The following is a 27,965-nucleotide window of genomic DNA, read 5'->3' as shown; positions in this document are numbered from 1 at the left end:
CGACTAAGCCTAGGCAACTCTATGATATTTCATCTTCCAAAATACTTCACTAGGACACTCATTTTGGATGTTCCTCAGAAGCCCTTGTTCAAGCTGGCTGGGCCAGATGCCATAAGATACTTGGTTCAGAGCTCGCAGAACACACTGATATCCCCCCAGTTGTATAAATGTACTGTATGTAGTTCACAAAACCAACACAAGGGCAAAGTGAACCAACCAACCAATAATTTCATGCAAGCAGTTTCTCATTTCCCTTCCTCACCACAGGCACGCCTAAACTGAGAATATTTTATATAAACTATAGGAAGCTATAAGAAGATGTGGAATTCATTTAACATGAGTTACATTGTTTATTATTTTCATTTAATGTCGCCACATATTAATTTCAGTAACTTGCAACAGTAAAAGTATTACATGCTTGTGCGACTGAGATAATTTTAGATAAATGAGAACAGATTATAGATTATTCCTATCTTTTTATAACATTAGTAAAGCGTGATACTGTTCAGGCTGCATCTTATTTTTTCATTGTAGATAGGAGCACGGAGGAGTCCTGATTGCTCCCTCTTGCATAACCTGCATGCACACCGTTAGTGGGAGTTACACCCCCACTAACGGTGTGTATCAGTGGCACAGTAGCCCTGCCTGATCTTGGAATTTTCACATGCAGATTTCATTAATGTTATTTCAAAATGCAGAAAGTACAGACCAGTCTTTTTAAAAAAAAAATTCTAAAATTTTGTTTTCAAGTTCAAAGCAGCACATGGTAAGGCACACCATATAATATAGTCAAGTCTCTAGCATGCAAACTAAAGTAATTCAGAAAAACTTCAGTGGTTTAAGTGTGGTTCTACTCTATAAAGTAAGTTTGTAAAAGAATGGCATTTTCAGGTTCCACATATTGCACAACAATAATTTTCATAACGAGTACAAATATATTTTCTAGCTGCTAGGTCTTTAAACTCACATTGGGACTGAGAATTAAGCTATGTTCTTTCTGGTTTATGCATTGTCACCACTCATATAGGCCTGGTCTACACACAGGGGTATGATTATCTACCAAAACAGTTATATCAGTACAACTGTGGACACAATTATACAGTAACTCCTTGCTTAACATTGTAGTTATATTCCTGAAAAATGCAACTTTAAGCAAAACGATGTTAAGCAAACCCAATTTCCTCATAAGAATTAATGCAAATGAGGGAGGGGGGTTAGGTTCCAGGGAAATCTTTTTTGCCAGACAAAAGACATTATATACATATACAGTATAAGTTTTAAACAATTTAATACTGAGCTGAGCAATGATGATTGTGAAGCTTGGTTGAGGCAGTAGAGTCAGAGGGTGGATCGTCCAGCTGCTCCTCTTGCTGTTCTTTCCAAAGTGCCGGGGGATGCTGATCTATGGGCGGGAGGCGCTGGGAGAGTGGGTGGAGGGGAGCTGCCGGCCCAACCTGGTTCCAAGCCCCCACGGCCAAACAACATTACAAGCAAACATTGCGTAACTTTAAATTAGTGTGTTCTCTAATAGATCAGCGACATAATGACAAAACAACGTTACCCGGGATGACGTTAAGTGAGCAGTTATTGTATTGATATAAAGGTGCCATATACCAATATAGATTATTTCCCTTCCTTTACAGGTACAAGTGATACCAGTATAAACCACCTTTGTACTGATGTAACTGCATACACAGTAGGGCAGTGATCATATATATAACGTTGCACAAAGTGCATGTGTATGTGGACAAGCCCAAAGCTTCGGCAGGTCAAATACTGCCCAAGTGACATCTGTGCAACACTTCTGTATTCAAAATTTGCCCTCGATTAAATGCAGAAAAGCCTTTTACTTTCTGTAGGGTGGCACAGGTAACGGAGTTCAGTTTGAAAATAATTCCAAGACTCCCGGCAACTGGAATTTGCAATTCTGTCAGTAATGTGTGAGCCAACAAAATAATTCAGTTAGCTCTCTCAGAGCTGTGCCACCTCTACAGGAAATATGGTAGTAAAATTTCCTCATTATTAAAGTGAGCCTTGACTACACACAAGGTGCCACTTTTTACATAGTATCTTTTCAGTGTAGACTGACACTAACATCGTGGATCCTCAGGGATAGTAGTTTCTCATTTCCCCACCCCTTTCCATACAGTTTAAGCCCCCATTCCTACTCCCAAACAAAGATTAAGAGAGATCTACATTATACTTACTCAGTTAAGAAAATAAGACAGTGTTTCTATGTTGTGGTTTCACTGCATTGTCTTTAAGCAAATCTCCCTTTATGTTCCTTCTTAGCTGTTACATTGATTAGAGTAAAGAAGCTCGCTTATTTTTTCCACCATTCTTCGACCAATCAGTATTCAACTTCCCAAAGCTCTGTGATCTAATTCTACACAAAGGCTTAATAAGGTTTAGACCCTTAATACAATTAGTAATGTAGCTCACAAATTAACCAGTCCATTAACACTCCAGCAAAGACAATTCCAGAGAAACACCAGTCAATATGAAGATTAAGAGGAAATCTTCTGCTCCCAAAAAGGAGTGTAATCTTGAATCCTGCAATAGATTGCTCCCTCTATTGCACAGGCAGATATGAATATCTTTACAATTAAAGAATATTGTGAAGCAATATTTTCCTCCTGTTACTCTACTTACCATTTAATGATGGGAAACATTAACAGTTTGGATTATACTGCATGGAAACTGGCAACTCTCAAGCCCATCTATCAAAGCAACAGCTTGAACTGGCCAAAATACATATTGTAAAATGGTCTCTTTCAAATTAAACAGCAATATGGAACGTATTACTAACAGACATAACAATCAGTTTTAAAAGGCATACTACTAACACAGACCAAGAGGTTTTAGCCTTAAAAGAAATCCAATTGTAATACTGCAAAAATAAATACATAAATTAAAAAGTAATAATGTAACAATTTTCTTATGGTCTGTATACAAAAATTATACATTTTTAAATGTAAGTAGTAGGTATGTCCACCTTGGATTTTTCACCAGCCTCTCTGTGAAAAATAAAAAGTTACATTAAAAATCCCATATTTATAGAGCCCACAATGGCCACCTCTACAAAACTTTGATAAGACAGATATTACTTAACACCACTTTAGACCTCTCAGAAATCAATTCTGACTGAATTTTCAATGCAGGTTGAGAAGGGTGAAAATATTGATCGCTTGTTCACAGGCAGCTAAGACTCCAAATCTGGATGTCCAAAAATGTAGCTGTCCCAATTTTCAGGCTGCATTATCATTCTCACAAGTTTATTAGAATGAAATCGTATTGTTGCTGTGATTGTCTAGAGATCTATTCATTCTAGACAAAAGACTAGTCCCTGCCCAGAAAGACTGGTTTAGAAGGGCAAGATCTCATGGGGAACAAAGTCACTTTACAGACAGTGTCCAAACAGAGGAGAGGGATGGCTCAGTGGTTTGAGCACTGGCCTGCTAAAGCCAGAGTTGCGAGTTCAATTCTTGAGGGGGCCGTTTGGGGATTGGTCCTGCTTCAAAGAGCAGGTTGGACTAGATGATCTCTTGAGGTCCCTTCCAACCCTAATAATCTATGATTCTGCATTACACATGCTTTGTTTAGGATTATTGTGAGCATTCCTCATTTTTTTATTCTGTTTATAGTGTGTCCGACTCTCACTTGAGTCTTACATGCTTGCTTTAGTATCCATTAAAAATGCCACTACCACCAATCTTGAGTTTGCACATCAGTCAACTGTCAGTATGTCAGTTTATTTCTCGTTCAAGTGAAAATAATAATAAAATGTATCACCACTAATAATGTCCATAGATTGTGTCATACATTACAGTAACTAGTCTAGTGCTCCACTAGTGCTGCCTGCTGTTGGGTTTCAGTGTTCACTTAGGCTGTGTTCCTTTCAAGCAACTAAAAAAAACTAGCACAACGGGATCCTGGTCTAGGACTACAGCCCCTAGTTTATAGGGCAGGCTTGCACAACTCGTAAAGCAGCGAGGGCCACATTACTCCAAAGGAAACAGCTGAGGGCCGAAACCCCCCCGGCCCCCCCCAGCACCTCCGGACCCCGTGGAAACACCCCGCCCCAGCACCACCCAGCCCTGCAGAAACAAACCCTCCTTCCCCAGCGCCGCCCCACCAAAACAGCTGTGGGCCAAAAAGGAAGGTTGGGGGTGGGGAGGTGATACTTTATTTTAAATCAACCAGGGGCTCCCAGCTGAAGAGGTGGCTGGAAGCCCTCAGGGGCAAATTAAAGGGCCCAGGGCTCCGGCGGCCGAGGGAACTGGAGCTTTGCGGGACTGGGGCAGGGATTTAAAGGGCCCAGAGCTCCTGCCGCTGAGGGGAGCCTGAGCCCTTTAAATCCCAGCCCCAGCCCGGCCGCCGGAGTCGGGGTGAGATTCAAAGGGCTCTGGGCTGCCCGCAGCCGCGGGCATCCCAGAGCCCTTTAAATCCCACCCCGCAGCCGGGATTCAAAGGGCTCTGGGCTGCGTGCAGCCACGGGGAGCCCAGAGCCCTTAAAATCCCAGCCCGCGGCCAGGATTCAAAGGGATCTGGGCTGCCCGCAGAGCGCTGTGTGCGCGGGATTTAGAATCCCCCTGTGGGCCGCACAGTGAGCCTCCGCGGGCCGCATGCTGTGTTGTGCAGGCCTGTTATAGGGGAATACAAATAATAAAGAATAAGTATACTCTCTTTCACCTGCATCATATCCTTGCATGTGCTTGTTTTGATTTAAGTTCACAGTAGAAAAGCCATGCTGTATCACTGTGGTATTACTCAACAGAACATTATTTTCACTAGGGATACTAGTGTAGCCAAGTATCACTTACTTGGCAATACTGTCAGGCATTCCTGCAGTCACTGGACTCATGAACTCAGAAGGATGCCAGACCTTTACAGCCTTCCTGCAGTTCCTCCCATTTGCCAGAGGGTAAATGTAGCTCAGAGCACCAGCACTGAAGACACAGGGGGATTGCCTCTTCTATTTTCATTGCTACCTTGACTCACATTCAAACAAGCAAGAGAAGGAGGAAGCAGCACAAATGACTTGCTGGCACAGTGGTGAAGATCAGAAAGGAACAGACTGAGGGAATGGGAGCTAGGGGAGATAGGAGACACACTGAGCTGCACACAACTTGGTATTTACCCAGTATATTCTTAAAAGACGGCCTGCTGGTTAACAACGATGTTAAATGTATATGTTATTTGCTGGGGATTAGATGGTATTAAAGCACACTTTTAAAAGCAACCCTCCCTCCACCCCCATAAAACCACTGTACAGTGCTGTAGCAGATTGCTATAATGGCCAATTCTTTCTTTTGACTTGACATAGTCTAGCAACAAACCATTGTAATCACAAGAATGGAGGTTTCTGGTGAATCTTGCATCCATTTGTTTAATGGCAGCTTAACGTATGTAGATCTGATTTTTCTGTAGCTTTGCCACTGAAGGTCCAGAAATCTGTACTCCTTCAAATTCAGAGACATAAGGGCCAGGATTATCTTTTACTGCTGTGAGTTCCAGAAGAGCACTTCCTAGTTTTTGCAAAGCCTCAAACATCAAGAGAGACTTCAGTCACGATGGTGATTTAAACCCATCTTAAAATACAATGTGCGAGGTTGCACCCCATAATGCTTTATGGAAATATGCTTATGTATATGACATAACTGGAATATGTTTTATCCTACATATGCCACGTAACATCTCTGCAAAGGTTATGATATACTGAATATATTGTATGCATGTATCATTTTTATATTCAAAGTTATGAATATTGGCTGTGTACTTGTTTGATTTAAGTATCCTTAGTAAGGCATTAGGCCAGCTTCTTAAGAAAGGAATTTGCAAGTTAAGTGCCCAATCAAGAAACACTTAACGGACAATGGAACCTTGGAAGACTCCAATCCACATAAGAAGTCTACCTGGGGACGATCAAGGTAGCATGTGAACAATGGCTGCCACCTGTAAAGTTCTGAGTCATGCATGGACATGTGACTTGCCCATGTGACTCCAAAACTCCAGCTTGTGAGAGAGGAGAGAGTCTCCACCCACATGAGAAAGTCTATTTAAGCCATTTTGTCTTCAGCTGATTCAAGAGGTAGCCTCTCCACCCCCAAAGCATACCTGAAAGAAACTGGAACAAAGGACAGTGTGTGAGTGATTGCTGGACCCAGACTAGAAGGGGGCTAGTCTGTAAAAGAAACTTACTGGAACATCTCTGAGGGTGAGATTTCATCTGTAATCATTTTCTTACTGTATTAGGTTTAGACTTGCATGTTTTGTTTTATTTTGCTTGGTAATTCACCCTGTTCTATCTGTTATCACTTGGAACCACTTAAATCCTACTTTTTATAATTAAATAAAAAAATCACTTCTTACTTATTAATTAACCCAGAGTATGTATTAATACCTGGGGGGGGGAAGACAGCTGTGCATCTCTCTCTATCAGTGTTACAGAGGGCAAACAATTTATGAGTTTACCCTGCATAAGCTTTATACAGGGTAAAACGGATTTATTTGGGGTTTGGACCCCATTGGGAGCTTGGCATCTGAGTGTGGGGGACAAGCACACTTCTTAAGTGGTTTTCAGTTAAGCCTGCAGATTTTTGGGGGGGATGTACTTCAGAGCTGGGTCTGTGTTTGTAGCAAGCTAGCGTGTCTGGCTCCAACCAGGTAGGATACTGAAGTCTCAAGCTACTAGGGATAACAGACTCAGAGGTAGTCTCAGCACATCAATTGGCAGTTCACAAGGGGTTTCTGTGATCCAACCCATCACACAATGTATCAACAAATATGCCTGTGTCAATCTCCTTAACAACATCCCTAACTCAGGCTACATCAGCTACTGACTCAGTTTCTGCAATGTGTTCCAGGCAATGATTGACAAGCAAATAATAGTTTTAGGCCATTGCCTTCAGTGTTCTGATCTAACAAGTAATGCAGCAGACATGGCTGATACCTCCAAAATAGCTCAGAGTGAGCACCAGAAAGAGTTTGTAGATGCCCTTATCTTTTCAGCCTTAGAAACAAACGAAAAAGTTTTTCAAAATAAACTGCATTAAACCCTGGTGTGAGGAACACTGTTAATCAGAATTAAAGTGGCCTTTATTCAGTTTAGTTTAATTTTGGAAGTTAATTCAGGCAGTAGTGATCATACCAGTGCAGAAGAAACTGAGGCGCAAAGTGTAAATGATGTAAGTCCTATTACTAAGGAAGTAGCAGAGATATACCTGAAGATAAGGAATGGCAATGTGAAGAAAGTAAGTGATGGAGACTTGTCCAGTTTTCCTGGTGGCGTAAAGGAGAGTGATGATGAAGAACATGGCTCACATGAAAAAGAGAATAATGACAAAGAAAAATCTGGCTTACATGAAAAGGAGAGAAAGGATAAAGATGAATTAGTCTTGCATGATAACAAACAGCACTGAGAAAAAATGCACACCACAAATAGATACATCAGATCCTGCTTTGTGACCGGCAGCGATCCTAAACTCTGCCTTTATTGATCATACAATTTTGAATGGACTGGGCAAACACAAAACCAAAGATATATGCCATTTCCAATAACTGAGCAGAAGTGACACTTCTCAAAGTCACACTGCGAAAGAGTACTCAAGAATGGTGAGAAACTGAATCAGTGTTAGCTAATTTACTCAAAATCAACTCAAAGTATTCTGTTTTTGTTGCACAATATTTGACAAGAATGCCAAATTATTCCTTGTGCTTTCTGGGTACAGTTATTGGCATAATTTAGCTGATGCTCTGAAGCAATGTGAAAAGTCACCCGACCATTTTATGGCCTCCTCCAAATGGATGGAGCTCAGGTCCAGGTTCAAGCTGAATAAATGCATAAATGCAGAAAACCAGCGCATTATTAATGTAGAAATCCAGCACTGGAGGAACTGCTCAAGGATCTGATCTGATCTCAATTACCCTCTTTCTTGCAAAGAATAATTTGGCTTTCCGGGACTCGGATAAATTGCTCACTGAACATAAATGGTAATTTCCTCAGTTTGGTAAACATCCTTGGGAAATACAATGATGTCATGCAGGAACACCTACATCAAGTAGTTTGCAAAGAAGCTATGGACCATAATTGCAGCAAAACCAATTCAAAACTAATTGACTGACCTTATGACAAGGAAGGTGCTTGATAACATATTGATGAAGCTCAGCAAAACGAAGTACCACACTGTAATAATGGACTGCACGCCTGAGATTAGTCAGTGTAAAGACGTCATTTACAGTAAGATTTGCTGATGACCTGGATGGCTGTACCCAAGTAAAGGAACACTTTTCGGTTTCCAGTCTCCAGATGACTCTACTGGAAAATTCCTAACAGAACTGTTTATGAACATTTTGAATAAGAATTAAATAAAGCTTCGGGACTGCTGCGGCCAAAGCTACGACAATGATGAGAACATGAACAACAGCATCCAGGCAAGGATCCTTGCGCTGAATCGAAGAGCTTTCTTTGTGCCTTATGACTGCCATTCCCTCAACCTGGTTATGTCAGATGCAGCGTCATCTTCTTTAGATTCAGGATCTCTCTTCAGAGTACTATGAAGTATATACGTCCTGTTTTCAGCATCAACTATCAGGAGGAAGAACCTCATGTACAAGGTTACAAAGCTGACCATGAAGCCACTAAGTAACAGTCACTGGGAAAGCCGCATTGCCAGTGTAAGGCCAGTGAGGTATCAGGTATTTGAGGTTTAGAACACCCTGATGGAACTGGTGCAGTCGAGTAAAGCCAAGGCTGAAATCTAACATGAGGCGCAAAGCCTGGCAAACCAGATCATGGACTTCAAATATCTGATCTCAGTTGTGGTTTGGCATGATATCCTTTACAAGTAAATGTTGTAAGCAAGACAATACAAACTCAGTTGATGGACATCACGACCACTACTATTGTGATAAGAAGCTGCCTTGATTGCATTTTGGCCTACAAGGATAAAGTTGAAGATGCTATCACTGCTGCCAAAGAAATGGCAGAAAATTTAAGAGTTGAGCCTGTCTTCAAGGAAATGTGTACAATGGCAGAGATGAGGCGATGGGAAGCTCAGAAGAAAATTCAAGAGGGAGTTTTTTTGCACGCTCATTGACACTGCTCAAGTGTCCATTGAATAAACGTTTGGACAAATGAAGCACCACAAAAAGACCTGGATGGGGATTGTATGGCCTTCAAAAGCTGCCAGCTGACAGGAAAACACTCTTGAACAACTGTACAGACCTTGAAAGAGGCTGACACATGGGGAATGTTCAGACGTCAATGATAAAGACCTCTATATCAAATTGGACAACCTCCATCACATTTTGCCACACAGGAAACACTCCCCATTTCAAGTTCTCCAATTCATTCATGATGCAGAGCTGAAGGACACTTTACCTAATGTGTGGATAGCTTTGAGGATTCTGCTCACACTGCCGGTCACAGTTGCAAGTGGTGAGCTCAGCTTTTCAAAGCTCGGGCTCATTAAAACATATCTTCGATCGATGATGGCCGATGGGAGACTGACATTGCTTGTTATTTTATTGCTTTGGATCTCTCTGATGCAGTGCTTCAGTTCATAAGGGCAAAGACGAGAAAAGCAACATTTTGAACTAAAGGACTAGGCTTAACATTCTGAGGCTGTCACCTACTATAACACTATTTAATACTGGTCTACCCAATGTTGGTGCTCATTTCAAATTCTTGATGTTACTACATTTCAGTTATTCCTGGAATTAAAAAGTTTCTATAAGCTTAGAGGGAAGAATTTTTTTATTTGCTTATATATGGCATGAATAAATACAGATTTACAGATCCTAGTGTGCAAGTTTATCTTATATGAAAGGGATAAATCATGCATCAAAGTCGTGAAATGGGCTACACATGTAATAAAAAAATAAGGTATTAACAAATGTAATAAATGGAGGGGGGACGTCAAAGATGCTCATCTCCTGGGGTGCCATTTGGTCTAGAGCCAGCCCTGCTGCTCTGAAGTTCACAGCACCTCAAGCTGTTTCAACCCTACAGGTATTATCAGTTGTCCCAGATTATGAGTCTTCTACATCAAAGAAAATAACTGTTTCCTTCCCTGAATAAATTTAATGTACACGGATCATTGTTCAGCAACACATCTGTTAGTGAATGCACCAGCCAACAGTCATGCATTTAACTTTCTGTGTGCATTTCAAAGGGCATGTCTACACTTGGAAATTTACCAAAATAGTTACTCCAGAATAATTATTCCAGAAAAGTTATTTCAGTATAAACTCCTATGTGGACTTATAATGGAATAACTATTTTGGAACGTTTCCAAGTATAGACAAGCCTTAAGATACTATAGAAAGCAACTATAGAGTATTTCACTCCATAGGTGTTAATCTTGAAATCTGACTCCATTAAGGCAAATTGTGTTCTGTAAATTGGAGAATGTTTTAAAAAAAAATCTCTAAAGCTGAAATCATGTTTAAAACTGTTTACACAGTCACAAAAATAAGACGGTACACTTTAAGTTCTCCAGATGTTTCATTTCATAGAGCAATCTGGTCATATGAGATACTGGTGGACAAAGACATTTTCTGCTGCCACACTAGCAGCAGAGAGTTCACATACACGTAAAGGATCAATTCTAAAGGTATTGTACTATCCACTTACAAAAGACCAGCCCTCACCAGAAAGTTTTTCCTACTTCCTATACATTACTGCAAATTAATGAAAAAAAAATGTTGTGTGTAATTGTGGGAAATGCATGTATGTTTAAATTTCCCACATATTCTCCTTTGTCATGCTCCTGATGCTTCCTTTGCAGGACTTCAGTACTATACTCCGCTGATTCAAGTCCATATTTGTTTAGGTAAATTGATATGTTCCCAACATTTTTCAATACTTCATTTTAAAAATCATCCAACAGTGCACTTTATATACATGTATTTAAAACAGTCTGTGTGTAACAACATGTATGATAATTAGTGGACAAATTGAGGACTGATGTTAAAAGTAATTTTTTTTGCACGAACAGCAGCAGCTATGTCTTCAACTGCAAGCCTGTAATAAAGTATTAGAAAGAGGACACCTCTCTCCTAAAAATCAATATGGTTGTTTTGCACCAGCAGGAAATCAGACAGTTTCTTTTACTACTTACTCTGGTTTTGATAACAAATTAAACTTTTGCTTAATTTTCTGGCAAGGATAGCTACCTGACTAGCTGAAAGCTCAACCTCAATCTTTCCCCTCCCCCAGTCACCACAGACTTCTGATTAGTGAACTAACAAAACACACACTGAAATTGAGGCTCCCTCAGGAGTACTCAGCACCACATTTGTCCCTGCACCTACTGTCCCCATTTACTTGTGCATATGACATCTCCCTCTCCTCTGACTGGCATTTCAATTCTATTGCTCCGCCCAGCCTTTCCGCCTCCTGTTCACTCTTTTGACTGGCAGCTGATTTCTGTTGCTCCACTGAGCCCCTTATTCTCCTATATCTGAAAGCTCAGTTCTCTGCTCCACTCCTTCTCAGCCCCAACAGCCACTATTATCTCTGAATAGCCCACTACATACTGCTGTGTCTGATGTCAAGACAGCCTGCCCTAGTCTCCCCTACTGTCCTTGTCTAGCAGGCAGGAAAGCCAATATCTTACTCACCCAGATCACACTTCTATTAGTCCTGGGCTTCTAGACAGAGGTGGATTAGGGGTTTCTGGGACCCTCCCCACCCCTTCCACCTACAGTCCACACTCCGCTAGCGCTCCTGCCAGGGAAATGGGGTCAGGGTATGGGGGTTTGCCCCACCCCCACGGCCAGGCACTCTTGCCAGGGAGTGGGGTCGGGATGCAGGGGCTTCCCCTGTTCCCCAGCAGGAGCACTGGGCGGGCACAGTGGGAGAAGCCCTCGTGCCCCGGCCCCACTCCCTGGCAGAAGTGCCAGGCAGGCAGGTGGAGCAGGTCGGGGCACAGGGGCACCCATTTTTCCAGGGGGCCCCAATTGGCTAATCCACCACTGCTTCTAGATCTCAGGATGTTTCGATGTACAGTATATTTATTTTAAAGGACTTACCTTTTCTTAAAGACACCGTAGAGTAAATCAAAGCAGAGGCGAACGTCTTCAACATCCAAAACATCAGAGTAATCTACATAAAGCCCTTATTGCCCTAGGTATACGTATGCAACTCTCAAAGACAGTATTGAAAGTAAACCCAAATGAAACCTCTCGGGGGCCTTGTATGCCGTCCTCAATCCACGTCTTATACTGTCACCATAAACAGGAGTACAGTCATATCATACAATTTATGGCCCTAAACGTCTCATTTTCAACTTTTCATTTTTAAATAAATACTTGCTCATTCGTTGTGGGGTTTTTTGTTTGTTAATTTAAAAAGACATCAGGGGCTGACTTGCTTGTTAACCATTAGCGGGAACCTCCCTAACCAATAGTTTTAAAAGTGCAAGCAACCTTGTGTTTTGTCTTCTGGGACAGTGCTGAAAAGAATGCATGCCACAGAGAGGATGTTCTTGAGATACATAAAAAAGGGCATCAACAGCAGAACTCCTTACAGCAGGGTTAGTCAATAAGAAGACTGCAGGCCAAATTCGGACCACCAACTACTGCTGAATGGACCCTGAACTCTATTTACTTATAGTTATCATTATTGTTTGTATTAATTATTATTATTATTATTTTCTCTGGAGTCTGAACCTTGACGAAGAAATTTGAACTTCAACAACAACAAAAAGATAATTGACTACCCCTGCATTACAGTTATTCTTAGAAGACACCATTAAATCCATCTTGTAATGAAAGGCTGGCTTGTGTTTTAGTAACCACTGCTGAAGAAGTTGTCAAAGGGAAAATGCAGTTCAAATGGGTCAGCTGAAAGCCCCTTAGTTTTTTTAGTAGATTTCAGAAAAGGGTAGGTAGGTAAAAGGGGAAAAAGAACTAGAGTAATTCTCAAATGTTAGAGGGTATCTACTGAATATTTTAGCTCCTACATATGTCTGAGTCAGTCTGTCCTTCTCTTTCCTATTTCCCCATAGGTAAGTACAAAATTTCTAGGATTGGTTAAGAACTCTGAGAAATCCTGGCTCCACTGAAGCCAATAGCCAAACTCCCATTTCCTTTATGGAGACAGGATTTCACATTATATCTTAAACCATAAAACAAGAGGGATTATATAATTTATCATGTAACACTTCAAACTTCCAAAAACTCTAGTAAAAAAAACTTTTAGATACTGCATTTTAGTATTTAATTTGATGGTATCAAGGTAACCATAATTTAAATTATACATGTATGTACACACACACCCCGCAAGTCCAAGGTGAAAGAAATAATCTTGCACAAACATTTTCTCTATTTTGCAAGCACTCTATAAACAGACTGTAGAGTTGCTGGTGAGTGCGGTGTTTCTGGCCTATTTAAATTTATTTTATTTTTAATGTGTCAGAGGACAGAGGAGGAAATGGGTAATACTGAAATCTATATTTTGGAATGAAGCAAAACCACAGGTAAGAGGATGGTTGCAATGTCTGTTCCAGATATAGAAAGTGGCCTATCAACCTTTATAATATTCCTTACTTTTAAGTTTGCCACCAAATTGTGATATCAGCTCTGAACTGCACTTCATTAAACATGGAAGCAGCCATGCATCTGAGGCCTGGTTTACACTGGGGGGTGGAGGGAGAAGAGTCGATCTAAGATACATAACTTCAGCTACAAGAAAAAGCATAGCTGAAGTCGACGTATCTTAGATTGAATTAAAAAATTACTTACTTTGCGTCCTCGCGGCGCTGGATTGACGGCCGCGGATCCCCCGTCAACTTTGCTTCCACCTCTCGCACTGCTGGAGTTCAGCAGTAGACGGGAGAGTGATCGGGGTTCGATTTATCGTATCTACACTACACGCGATAAATCGTTCCCCGATAGATTGATCACTACCCGTCAATCCAGCGGGTAGTGTAGACATACCCCAAGAGTAGCATGCTGCTCTGAGCCCATGTAAAGAACTCCCACTGACATCAGTGGGATTACTAATGCAGATGGAGGACAGTATGCATCTTGAGGAGATGGTATCAACTTCTGCATTTAAATCAGCAGCAGCCAGCATTCTGCCTTTCTCCAGTATTGAATATCTTTTTCCATATGGTAAACCCTGAAAAACAGACTGGGTTTGATCTTAACACAATGGTTTACACCAAAACTTGAAGATGTATTCATACAATCATCTGAAATTGGTGATTGTGGGTTTATTTTATGATCACAAATGATAACCAACCACTGTAGAATAATTTAAAAGGATCAGCTCACTTAGATGTTCGGATGGATGACTTAAACAAGTAAAACCACCACCCAAAAAAACCCAAAATGTTTTCAGCTATATCAAGGAAAATGCAAAATATTGCCTTAAGGGAAAACGTGAACCAGGCACTGTTTCTAGAAGATCTGGGTCCCTAAATCAGGGTATGGATTACAATAATCTATAAAGTATGGAAATATATGTATTAGAAATGGAAATTAATTATTCAGTCAAAGCCAAATCAGATTCTAAGGCTAGAAGGAACCATTGTGATTATCTAGTCTGACCTCCTGTAAAGCACAGGCCTTAGAACTTTCCCCAAAATAATTCCTAGAACATCTTTTTAGAAAACCATCCAATCTTAATTTAAAAAATTGTAAGTGAAGAAGAATCCACCACAATCCTTGGTAAATGGTTAATTACTCTCATCATTAAAAATTCACATCTTATATGCAGTCTGAATTTGTTTAGCTTCAACTTCCAGATCCACTGGATCATGTTTTACCTTTCTCTGCTAGACTGAAGTGCCCATTATTAAATATTTGTTCCCCATGTAGATACTTGTAGACTGTAATCAAGTCACCCCTTAACCTTCTCTTTGTTAAGATATTTAGATTGAGCTCCTTGGGTCTCTCACTGGGAAACATGTTTTCTAATCCGTTAATCATTCTCGTGGCTCTTCTCTGAACCCTCTCCAATTTATAAATACCCTTCTTGAATTGTGGATACCAGAATCGGTAATTCCAGTAATGAACACACCAATGCCAAATATATGATAAAATATCCTCTCTACTCCAGTCAAGATTCCCCTGTTTATGCATCCCAAGATAACATCTTTTGGTCACAGCATCACACTGGGAGCTCATGTCAGATTATTATCCAGCACAATCCCCCAAATCTTTTTCAGAGTCACTGCTACCCAAGATAAAATCTCCCATCCCGCAAGTATGGCCTACATTCATTGTCCCTAACATTTAGCCAGATTAAAACGTATATTGTTTCCTTGCACCCAATTTATCGAAAGATCTGGATCGCTCTGAGTCAGTGACCTGTCCTCTTCATTATTTACCCCAGGCTGATGCACAAGAACAGATTCATAATAAATATCACAGGGCAGAATACTTTATAAATTCCATTATTCTCTTGGGGTGCATAAGTATGCTGAAACTCTCTCAGACTTTTTATTTCAAGGGAAGAATTTTACCCTAAAATCAGCATGACTGCAAATGGTTATTATAAATAAGGAATCTATGTAAGTATAGTTACAGCACAAAGTTTCAAAAAGGTCTTCAAAGTCAAATCCATTCTCTATAATTCTTTCCATTTATTTAAAAAAAATGGAAAGAATTATATAAATTAGTTATTTAGGGACATTTTCCAAAGCATCTAAGGACTTATGAAGCACAAGTCCCGAAGGAAGTCTCACTCTTAATACATATGGTACAAATTGCTCATAAATAACCACCATATGTATTATATTTCATATAGAAGTACATTAAGAGATAAGCAATTGGTAGGAGAAATTACATCAAAATAGGGTGAAGAAACAAGTAATTAGATATTATTTAGCTGAAAGCAAAAATACGTATGTCATGCTATTGCCTTACAAAAGAATGTCATAAAGGACAGTTATAATAAGAATAGTTGCATACTGCAGAAAAAAATCCCTCATGTAGCTACAGCTTTTGGTGCTGCATATTAAGACACCCAAGTTCAGAAACAGAGTCCAAATGTGTGCAGAAAATAAGGCTCTTAAGGAGGACATTGTTTTCATGGCTTTCTACACATTAATGATTAACATCACACAATGACACATGCAAAAAAACAACCAACTGCTACTATGTAAAGCTGTTGCAAAACAAAGTTTTGACTAATCCTCAAGATTATTTTATATACCGTACTATGAAAAAGACAAGGCCTGTACAAAATAAAAATATGTAAAAAGTATAATAATAAAAACATTTCAAGGCATGTTTTATAGCTGTTATTTAATACTTTTATTTATACAACACAGGGGTTGGCAACCTTTCAAAAGTGGTGTGCCAAGTCTTCGTTTATTCACTCTAATTTAAGGTTTCAGGTGCCAGTAATACATTGTAGCGTTTTTAGAAGGTCTCTTTCTATAAGTCTATAATATATAACTAATCTATTGTTGTATGTAAAGTAAATAAGGTTTTTAAAATGTTGAAGAAGCTTCATTTAAAATTAAATTAAAATGCAGCACCCCCCGGACTGGTGGCCAGGACCTGGGCAGCGAGAATGCCACTGAAAAATCAGCTCTTTTGCCGCCTTCGGCACGCATGCCATAGGTTGCCTACCCCGATATAAGAGATCTTTTATACATTCCCTCCCCTCCATGGATCTCACCAATTCCTTCACAAAGCTCTGGAAATCTCACATCACCTCCCCACTCCCACCGTCTCATAACTTTAATTCTACTGTCTGTAGAACTCCGCTTTAACATGACCATTATTTTGTCTCAGTAAACCAGGACAGGACTCTGGTCCTTACCATCACTCCTTAATTGGCAAAGGGTCACTGCAGAGTAACAGACACTATTTCCCATTCCCTGTAGCTAACAGATACTCAAGTTTCATAAAGCTCTTAAAAATTCTTTTGGATTTGCTCTATTAGTCTTAGAAATGTCAATAAAAAATCCTGTACATAGACACATTTCTCTCTACATTTTTTGTAGCACAGTGCAGGCAGGGATTTACCCATGCGATTCTTAGTAAATTTAATGCAACTCACATGACTAAAACCCCATACAACACTCAATATTCACCCCACAGCCATTCCAAAAATCAATTTAGAATTAAATTGTCAGGACATCAACCTTTATATTTAAAAAAAAAAAAAAAGTAACTATGAGCAAATACTTAAACTGTTATTGAAGACGGATTTATGAATCTATCCAGAGGCATAAAATGTAACCTTACAATACTTCCCTGGCATACATGTAAGACATTCTTGTCAGTTACTTCTACATTTAAGCCACTAGCAAATATTAGCAGTTTTTTGTAATCTGATTATAGGCACTGCATTTACTACACAGGCACATTCATCCCCCATTCTCTGCTTTTTGTTGAGTCAAATGCTGAATGTCACTAGAACATACTCCAAGAAAGCTGCCTTTTTGCAAAATTAACCAACAACTAACCTGTATAACCTCAAACCTGTGCTCGCAAATTTCTGTCAAATCAGAGTTTTACATGGTTACAAAGGCACAGTATTCTACACTTCGAGCTAGCTCAGAAAACCCAGTTTACAATCCTTCATCTTTCTTTGCTTGGAAAAAGTGGATTTAGAGATGCAGCTACACCTAGTGATCAGCAACAGATCACAGCAGGCAAAACACTACAACTAAAAACACCAGTAATTTTGCATGGGTGAAATCAGAAAAGGGAGGCGGGGGCTGAAAATAATGGAGTGGGAGAAGTAAAACAGTAGAATTATTATTAACATAAATTATACCAAACTTGTCAGAAAGATTTTGTCCTTAACATATGCATTGGTAAGGTTACACTATCAGTGAACTGAAAAAGAAAAAAAAAATATCAAGGTTTAATTTTATTATAACAGTATACAAATAGCTTACCATGGCTAGAATTTTCAAAGCTATGTATCTTTTAAACTGTTTAGTGCTAATGTCACATTTAGGAAGTCTCATAGTTCTAGATGTTCGTCATTACCCAAGGCAAGATTGTTAAAACATCAAATAAGTATTTTGGCAATAGCCCCTAAATTAAAAAAAATTCTCTCAAATGATTCATTAATATAAAATTACAAGTGATCTAGAGGACTGGTGTATGGGTCCCAATCCCACTGACTTCAATAGGCGTTAGATCAGGTCCATAGAGATAGAGGTTCCCAAATCAAATCCATACCAGTTATCTTCAGATGCGTGGTCAGTGATTTATGTGAAGTGAGCTGATTGTCTCAGTCCAATTTCTAGTGAGCAGGGCAGGTGCACGCATCACAACTGGTTGGCACACTTATCCATTCCCCCCAATGATGAATGAATACGCATGGAAAATGAACTACCTTCAATACATCCCAGTAATGTAATTTGACCGTGACTTGGAAGAGGTGTGAAGAAGTTTACTCAATTCACCCTGCACATATTCTGTGGCTAGCCAGGGGATTCAGTCCTTACTACTGTCAATCCAGCAGCTTCCATGAGCATTAAATATACTATTTTCAAAAATATTATATCCTGCTGGGCTGTTTCTTGAAACTAATTTTTGTTCCCATGGATTCTGACAATTCAATTGTGAGACCAAAGAGACATTATAGTAATTTTTCAGTGTCATAACCTCCTTGTAATATCTTGTAGGGTATACTTTCTCCCATTTATTATCATAATAATACCACCATCTTAATCAATGACTTAATAGAAAAGCTTTAATTTTTAATACGCAACACAAAACTAAGACTGATATGGTTTTATTACTAACTTATGATATGCACACAAGGTCAGAATAGCAATAATGGTTAGAAAAATATGAACACTTTCTTTTTGTAGAAATACCTTTCTCACGTAAAATATTAAAGCTTAATACCTAAATAATTATTTAAATATGAAACATCACAAGTATTGTTTCAGTTTACAGCAAAAGATGTGTTTATGTTTATATCACTCAAGATCACTTGTTTATGATTTCAATTTTTTTAAAATAATTATGCACTTAGGGCCTGATCCGTCAAATTTTTACATACATTTGCAACTTTACTCCCATGAGTAGCCACATTGAAATCAATGAGATACCATTTACACGTGACTCCTGAGTTAACAGCAGCAGGACTTTAGATTGCAATGGCTTTGGTTTACTGAGGCCTAGTCTACACTACAAACCTTTGCAGGCACAGCTGTGTTGGCCAGAGGGCTGGTCTACACTAAGGGGAAAAATCGATATAAGATACGCAACTTCAGCTACGTGAATAACGTAGCTGAAGTCGAAGTATCTTATATCGATAACTTACCCGTCCTCACGGCGCGGGATCGATCTCCGGGGCTCTCCATATCGACGACGCCACCGCCGTTCGCGGTGGTGGAGTTCCGGAATCGATATAAGCGCGTTCGGGGATCGATATATCGCGTCTAGATGAGACGCGATATATCGCTCCCTGAAAAATCGATCGCTACCCGCCGATACGGCGGGTAGTGTAGACATAGCCATAGTGTATGTAGTGAGACATGATCTTTGAATGACATAGCTGAGCTAGCAGAAACCCCTAGCATAGACACAGTTATACTGGTATAACTACACTTTTGCTGGTATAGCTTATTTCACCTATAAGGAATGGGAAGAGGGGCAGACGGGCACTGGACTGGAATAAGTTTATACTGGCAGAAGTGCAATTTTGCCAGTATAAGCTACATCCAAAGCAGAAGCGCTGTGCAGGTATAGCATACTAGTAAAGCCTTCCAAGTGTAGGCCTGGCCTAATTTACGAAAGCAAAAAACAAACTTAAATCAGGTTAATGTTCTATCAACATCTACATATTTCACTGTACCAGAATTTTCATTTCAGCTGAGAGAGCACCTATGGATCTGAGTATATCTTCCTTCTTTTCAGTGACCAAACATCAGTACTATCCCTATGAAGTTTAAAGGGGAGTGAGTCAACTGTTCCCTTATGAGTGCTGATTACTGTGTGTTGTTGCAGATTTTATTGTGAAAAATTTGAGATTCCGATTTACATAGTCCCTGCCCAAAGAAATGAAAATGTGATAGGCAAGGCAATAAGTTATTGTAAGTTTGTAAAACACTTTATTTCAAGTTATTTTCCTCATAATCAGAGTTAGTACTGGCACCAGATAAGTTACCCCAATCTACTTACACACACCTTTCAGCCAGACTTTGTTGTTGTTGTTTTAAATTGCAGTTGGACTCATCAGATAGAGGTAAAAAAACAATTATGGGTAAAAAATTAGTTGACATACAACTTGACAGTCAATTTCTACAACAACAACAAAATACGGTACAATCTAATAATAGGCCTCTCTCTAGGACAAGCTTGGGTTATAAGCAAAAAGCACCAATTTTAGAAGGATATGTGTATTTAAGTTTATGAGAAACGTGATGCTTTTATAAAAGTGCATAGATTTTGAATTCTATTATGTCTCTACCTTCAATTTCAGTTAAGCATTTTTATATTTGACAGAGCTCATCATGTCTAGACCTTTCATTTTATATAAAAGGTGACATTTAGGCTTACAACATCCTTTGAAACGCTACAGCTTGCATCATATTTTTGTTTGACCCATATCATTTTCAGAAATAGTTTGTTTTTTCTAGTCTGAGTAATCTACCAAAGAGATGAAAGAAGAAATACTATGAATTCAAGTTAGGATTTCATATAACCACAGTAACCCTACCTCTCGGTGTTTACACACTTCTGTAATTTTAGAAATCAGTCTTCATATAGGGCCATTAAATACACAATCAAACTAAAATGAAGAAAAACCTGTTAAATTATTAAGGGAAGTAATTATTTAAAAAATTAAAGTGCTTCTCAAAAAAAGACTACTGTAAGGACTAATACACCATTTACACCATGCTTTTGAATCACAATCCTAGGTTTGTTTGTTTTTAACTGCTCCAAATAACCAATGTTTTCTTTTTAAATCAAATATCTTTGTTATTGTTTCCTGAGTTGTAGTTCTTACGATCATTTTCATCTTGAATTGATGAACCTAGAATTTCAGATTCATCAATTAAGACCGTCACAGAAAACCCTATTTTTTATTAACTGTTAAGCTAATTTCAGAAGATTACTTGAAAGCTTCAAGACTTTAAACAACAAAAAGATCTGCTTTTTCCTTAGTTCCCAGATAAGAAGATGAACACCTGAAGACATCAGAATAAACTTCTATACAAATAAGTCAGTGCAAAAATAAAGATGAAAGTACAACTTGCAAAGATTACTTTTCCAATCCATTGCTATTCTTTGCTTAAAAGATGGTTTCTTTGCTTTTTTAATAGCGTGATCACATAGTTCACTTTTGTGGCAGGAGACAGGCAACTACACAACTCATAGACAAACTGTACTGTAATGTATCATCAATGGGACTTGATGCATCAAGCTTTTAACAAAAGCAGCAGCAACCATTTTTTCCCAGGGCATACAAAGAGCAAAAATAACCCCTAGACACTTTTTATGATGCAGTATCACAATGGCAAAAATCATCAATTTTGTTCTTAGTAAGTGCATGGTAATTCGTTCCTTACCTTTACATATACACAAAAAATAACCATGCAGAGTAGGCCAAATTCTGTGCTCAGTTATATCCACTGGCCCATTAAGCTTTAAAAAAAGTTTCATGCAACACTCCAAAACCCAGCCAGTTCACAGAGAGTGCTATACAATTATACAGTTGAACTAACTCTATACATAGGACATTAAAGCAACATAAAGACATTTCTGAATAGTTTGTGTTCCACATCACGATCTTCTTCTCAGTATGTGGTAATGTAAACTAATACTATAACCAAGAGCAACAACAATAAGACTGCAAAATGCTGCAAAACGTCTGTTAGTCTATAAGGTGCCACAGGATTCTTTGCTGCTTCAACAATAAGACAAAGGCAGGACTGTACTGAAGCAAGATGAACAGCACTTAAATTTTGACCCTAATGCAAGTATTAACACATCCTTGCATGCAACTAAATTAAAAATCTAACAAAAGGATAGTTGCCCTAGTTTAACTTTAAAAAACTGTAATAAGATCATGCAGGTCGGAGCGCATTATGGATTTATCTTAATAAAGTGAGACTTGTTGTCAACATTTACTCGGTCCCGCCTCAGCGCAGGGAGCCAGACTTGATGACCTCTTGGGGTCCCTTCCAGTCCTACGCTTCTATGAAGTCCGAACCCTAGATTTCCAACATTAATGAGTTATAGCACTAATATACATGAGTTCAGTTCTATAACTCACTGCTGAGGATAGCCTCATCCTAACAAGATTACTGGAAGAGGTATCATCCTAATGCAATCCTCAGGACCATTCTCCCCGCCTCACCCCACACACTAATGAAGCCTCCAGTTTATCTGCAAATGTTCAAAAGGAATTAAAGGAAAAACAGCTTGAATATACAGTGTCCTGGAAATGTACCACTGAACCAAAATAAGTTTATTTTTTAAAAATCCTTTAAGCACAAAACTTGGCTGTACTATGGGCTGCATGCAAGCAACATGTAACATACAAAATACAAACCACCCAGCAACCTCAGAAATAAGTCAAGCCGAGAGTACTATTCCCAACCAGAAAGCACATTTAGCATGAAGTGAAGGCCAGATGTCTTAAATGCACTAATTTCAAGTTAAAAAAAAAAGAAAGAAAGCTGATGTTACTCATTCCTGCTAAATAAATGTACAAAACTATTTCACAACCCAACTTTCCACCCAGAATTATAGGTTTCTTTAATATACATTTTTAAATATATGATGGATTTTGTTATGGATGGGGGAAAAACATAGACCAATGAAGACGTTGAAGGGCAAACCTAAAATTGCAATTAAAAACAACAAAAATAAGTTCTTTGCTGGAGCTGCACCATGGACATAAAAACCTAGCATGTCTAAGACACGCAGAGTTTTCCCCCTTTCCTAGGGTTTTCACTATAGGCTGAAGACTTGTCTGTGCTTTTAAAAGGGGCCGTCCCCTGCTTTTTAGACTGATCAACCGCTGTCACTGTACAATCGCACTTCAATGCAGTGCGAATTTTTAAGTTAATACTGAAGCTTCAACTTTGATGACGGGACAAACCGATGGGAAAGAAGGAGGAAGAGCGATGGGGGGGGCCGCTGGAAGTCTGCTGTTGCCCCTCTGTGCGTTGTTTTCTGGAGGTAGGGGGCGGCTCTCAGACCTGCCTGGTGGAAATCAAAAGTTCTCTTTTTCCCAAATTTTCAGCGGCTGCTCAGCTGTCTATTGCAACTCCAACCCACTCCGCAAGCAAGCCCTGGCCGCCTCTCTCCCTCCCGGCCCCAGCCCAGCCGGCTGCCAGCATTCCGCTAAGCGCAGCGTGCTGCACCCTTGCTTGTCACCTTGTAGCGCTCGTGCCCGGCCAGGATGTGCCCAGGAAGAGACCCAGCCCGTTTGCACTCCGGTCCGCGCACCCCCTCTCCGCCTCCAAATAACTCCGGGCGGCAGGAAACTTGGAGAGACTCCAAGGAAAAGAAGATCCCCCAGTAATAAAATAATGTAACACCCCCCCAGCGTGCCCGCGGCTCTGCTCCCTGCCGCCTCTAGGTGCGGTGCGGTGCGCCGGGGGGGCTCTGTCCCGCTTGACTCCAAACAACTCAGCGCCTTCCCCTCTCTGTTCTCCACCGGGGCACGAAGCGCCCAGTCTAACGGGACCAGTCGGCGCTCAGCTCCCCTCCTCCCCCTCCCTTGGTTGCCGGGGCTGGGCTCGCGTCCCCCCCCCCCAGCTCCTAGGCTCACACCCCGCGGGCAAACCGGCTCCCCACCGCAGCCTCCCAGCCAGCGGGGCACGGGGGAGGCTCCTCTTACCTGTGAAGGGCTCCGCTCCGGCTGCCAGCCAAAGTCCAGCCAAAGTCAGCAGGCAAGTTCCAACTTTCCCCATGTCTCCCCCGCTCCGCGCGCGGCTCCGCGAGGTGCAAGGCAGCTGGGCGCTCGCAGGCGCCCCACTCCCGGCCAGCCGGCTCCCGGGGGCAGGCTGGAGCCGGGCGGGGTGCGGCGGCGGGGCGGGGCCGGCTCTGGGGCGCTGTTTTCCTGTTTCGGGGGAAGGGGGGGGCTGCGGAGCCCCCTCCCAGTCCCGCCGCTGCCCTCGCCTGGGAGTCCCGTCCCGTCCCCGCCTCCTCCAGCCCGCCGCTCTCCGTCCTGTTGCGCAGCCCCAGCCCTGCAGCCTCGGCGCTTCGCTCGCCTCCCTCTCTGCCTCGCGGTGCCCCCGGCAGGCGGGCTAAAGACAGCGCTGAAGTCACGCCCAGCCGCCAGCACCGCCGCCGCCTGGCCCCCGCTAGAGGGCGAGTGCCGCCCGGGCTGCAGCTCCGGGGCTGGGCGGCGAGCTGAGCGGCTGCGGGGGGGAAGGAAAACGCGTGGGGGGTTTCCCCCTTCCCCAAAGCCGGGTTGGGGGCTGTGCGCCTGAGTCCCCGGCGGGAAGGCTTGAAAAGTTCTCCTTAGCTGGGGGATCGGGAAGCCCGCGGTTCAGCACGGCCCCAAACCCTCCTTAACTTGCTCCTCGGCTGCCACTCAGCAAGGCAGCCGCGGCACAGTCCAGGGAAAAGTGCGGGGAGCTTCGTTCCTCTTAACGCCCCAGCGGAAGAGAGATGCGGCTGATTAATACCGCGTAACACACCACGAGCCGGGGACACTTCCCACACAGTAGTTAATCCGCACTCCCTTGCCGTGCTGCGCAGTTTCCTTGAAGCCCTGGCCCTTTGACAGCTGAGCCAGTCTCCACCTTCCCCACATGCACTGGCCTGGTGTTATTCCGAGGCACCAAACGCCAGGGGGAAAAAGCAAAAAAGCGACCACAACTAGTGTTGTTTTTTTAAAACGGAGATCCTGGCCGCAGGAAGAATTGGTTCCAGGCCACTCATTTTTTTGTAAAAACAGCAAAACTGCAAATGTCTATGCTAGCCTTTAAGTACTGCAAAGAGTCCTTCTCAAAAAGAAATTATAACATCTTAAATATGTTTCAATGCAGTAAAATGCCAGGCTGTAAACATATTTTTTTTATGTAAGCTGCTGCTAAAACTCTAGACCCCTAATCCTACAACCATATCTGCAGCTGCTTTACTGTAGGGGGTATTATTATTAATATTTAAATTACTATCACACCTAGGAACCCTAGTCATGGACCAGCATCATGAGCGATGCTGTACAAACACTGCACAAAAAGACCATTCTTGCCCCTAGGAGCCTAGTTTCATTAACTTCAATGTGACTAGGGGTGAGAGCAAAATTAAGCATGTGCTTGCTTAAGTGTTTGCAAGGTTGGGTACTATTAAAAGTGAAATAATTTTTAAAATTCAATTTATCGGTCACTATTCATTCTCTGTTTCTTGCATATCTCTCGGCTTTGACAATGAAAATCTGGTTATTTTGTTTATAGTCAGTTTCACTTTCCCTGATGTATTATTAGGTTTCAAACATTGCATAGGAAAAAAAATATAATTGGAGATATACCAATCTCCTAGAACTGGAAGGGACCTTGAAAGGTCATCGAGTCCAGCCCCCTGCCTTCACTAGCAGGACCAACTTTTGCCCCAGATCCCTAAGTGGCCCCCTCAGGGATTGAACTCAACCCTGGGTTTAGCAGGGTTTAGCTCAAACCACTGAGCTGAAAACAAATCTTTTTAAAGGTGTTTTTTTTTACTTGTGGAAACATGTTTATTGATCCTAGTTTTTATAAAAGCTTTATTTTTATAGAAAATTTAAATGTGCCAAATTTAATTTCACACAGATTCTTTAAGGTTCCACAGTTAAGCATTAAAAAGTTAAAAAATGCCACAGAGGTTTAGCCAGCAAACATATATGTATAATTTTACTCACACTTAGACTTGATTTCACTGTCACTTACATGCAAATTAGCAGGGTTGGCCCTGGTTGCAGATGAAGCCTTAATTCTGTCCCCTGGTGTATTGCAGGTTACAATATATTTTAGTTACATGTTCATGTAATATTGAATATATTATATAGTTTTGTCTACAAGTTTGTGTAGTTGTGATACCTTGCATTTTTCCCATTTTCTTATAAACTAATTTAATTGTCACAATTAATGGCTCAGTATATCGTTATTGACAAATTCCTTGTCCAATGCATTCCCTAGGTAGCATTTAAAATTTTAGGGAAAGAGGCGGTTAACTGAAAAACTATCACAAGGCAGCAGAATGACATTAATTGTATCAAGTTCCTGGCATGTGAGTGTTTAACTGAATTCTGAGCATTTTTTGTTCACTTATTTGTATGGAATTTCCTAGCTTTTAAAAAATAAGACAGTTCATTCCTGAAAACTTTGATGTTTGGCTGATTCTGAGCAAATTGGCAATAGCACATGTAGCTTCTATAATTTGCACTATTTGTCTAGACACCACTGGTCTTCTCACCCACCTGTCCTACTTAATTTGGGAGTTGTGCAAAAAAGAGCCTGTCTGTTCTGAGCTCCAAAAGCTGAATGGCTCTAACATAATAAACCCAAAAGGAAAGGCCCCTTTTGAAAATGTTGGCCTTGTTTCAGTATATATTTTGATTTCTGTATATAGCTATTGAAAAGAAGAAGACACTTCTACGCAAAGAAGTTCTTTAACTTAAAGTTAAATTCACTCAAGATGCATTTGCTATCAACTGAATCACTAAAATCCAGGAAATTACCTGTTAATCCAATCTCTCATCTATACCGACCTAAACTTGCATTCATCACCACTTTAATTTCATAATACTCAAGCACACTTGTACGCCTCCTTTCTACAGCAAGCTCCCTGTCAGGGTGGATAAAAATTGACTTTTTTATATATATCAATCTTTTTAATTTAAACTGGACTTTTAAAATTTCAATTAAGTACATTGTGGGTTGTTTTTTTTTTAAATTAAATTGAAAACTGTGATAACCTATGCTAAGGGTAAAACTTACTAACATTTATTAAAAATCATTTAAATAAATAAAAACAATAATATGTTGCATCAGTGAGTCCCCCTCAAATTATAATGAGTTAAGGGTGCTGTTTTTTACATACAGTTACATACAGAATGAGAGAGAAACCTTATCTTTTGAAGTCTACTCAACCTTTATAAATGTCACAATGTCATATACTGCATTAATTATATTATTCTCACTCTATACAGTGGAGCAAATGCTGGTATTTACATTTTTTTCCAAATGTAGTTACTTTCATTTTCTGTTGTGCAGAAAAGATTTTGTCCTGATTATTTTGGGGTTCAGTTTTGCTAGCAGGTGAAGATCAAATTACTCACTCATTTGGACTAGTTCGAACTCAAGAAACCAATGAGGAAACAAGCGTGGAAGTTTGTTTTTCTCTTCCAAGCACCAAATTAAAACCAGGTGGGAAAATATGAGATCTACTAATTCCAAAATTCTGAAGGACATGGGGACAGATTTTCAAAGGTATTTAGGCAACTAAAAATGCAGATAGGTGGTCAGTGGGATTTTCAAAAGCCCTGTAACAGTCTAAGCACATAACTCCCATTGATTTCAATGTGAGTTAGATACTTAAGCAGGTTAGGGCCAAGTGGTATTTTCAGAATTGCCAATCTTCATCTTTAGGCACCAAAATACCTTTGAAAATCTGGTCCATGTTGACCAGAAACAATGTTTTATTTCACTAAGTGCAGTTAATATTTCATTTAATATATCAGTTAATTTTAAATGAAAAAATAGGTTTTAATAAGAGAAAAAAATATGTATCCAGGACATTTAAGATTATTTTATTGGTTAAATAAAACTATTTGTAAAAAAAAATGTACATTTTTAATTTTCATTCCAGTTTTCATCCACATGCAGCTTGATATCAATCATGATTTTTTTTAAAAAAAGCATCTAGTAAATAAGAAATGTACCATTCACCATTTTCTAACATAAAAATGTAAAAACTAAAAAACAGAATTAATTTATATTAAGCTATATAATTGCTTAAATAAATATGTATAGATACAGCCTATCCTCCTGGTTTGTAAAAAGAAGTATCAAATTTGGTGTAAATGCTATATT

General features: G+C 40.2%; 1 protein-coding gene across 9 annotated transcripts in view; it reads right to left on the bottom strand.

Moving 5' to 3' along the window:
* Window positions 1–23,924, bottom strand: part of PTPRM (protein tyrosine phosphatase receptor type M) — a 726,112-nt gene extending 702,188 nt beyond the window's left edge. For all 9 annotated transcript variants that reach the window (XM_045005637.1, XM_045005638.1, XM_045005641.1 and 6 more), the window contains exon 1: window positions 23,789–23,924. In XM_045005637.1, coding sequence (XP_044861572.1) covers window positions 23,789–23,861 — 73 coding nt within the window. In that variant the 5' untranslated portion in view covers window positions 23,862–23,924. The remainder of the gene's footprint in view (window positions 1–23,788) is intronic.
* Between the last annotated feature and the right edge of the window lie 4,041 nt (window positions 23,925–27,965).

Source organism: Mauremys mutica, chromosome 2 (assembly GCF_020497125.1).
Source record: "Mauremys mutica isolate MM-2020 ecotype Southern chromosome 2, ASM2049712v1, whole genome shotgun sequence".
NCBI lineage: Eukaryota > Metazoa > Chordata > Testudines > Geoemydidae > Mauremys > Mauremys mutica.
Note: the sequence above shows the minus strand (reverse complement) of the source record. Positions and strands in the feature narration are given on the sequence as shown.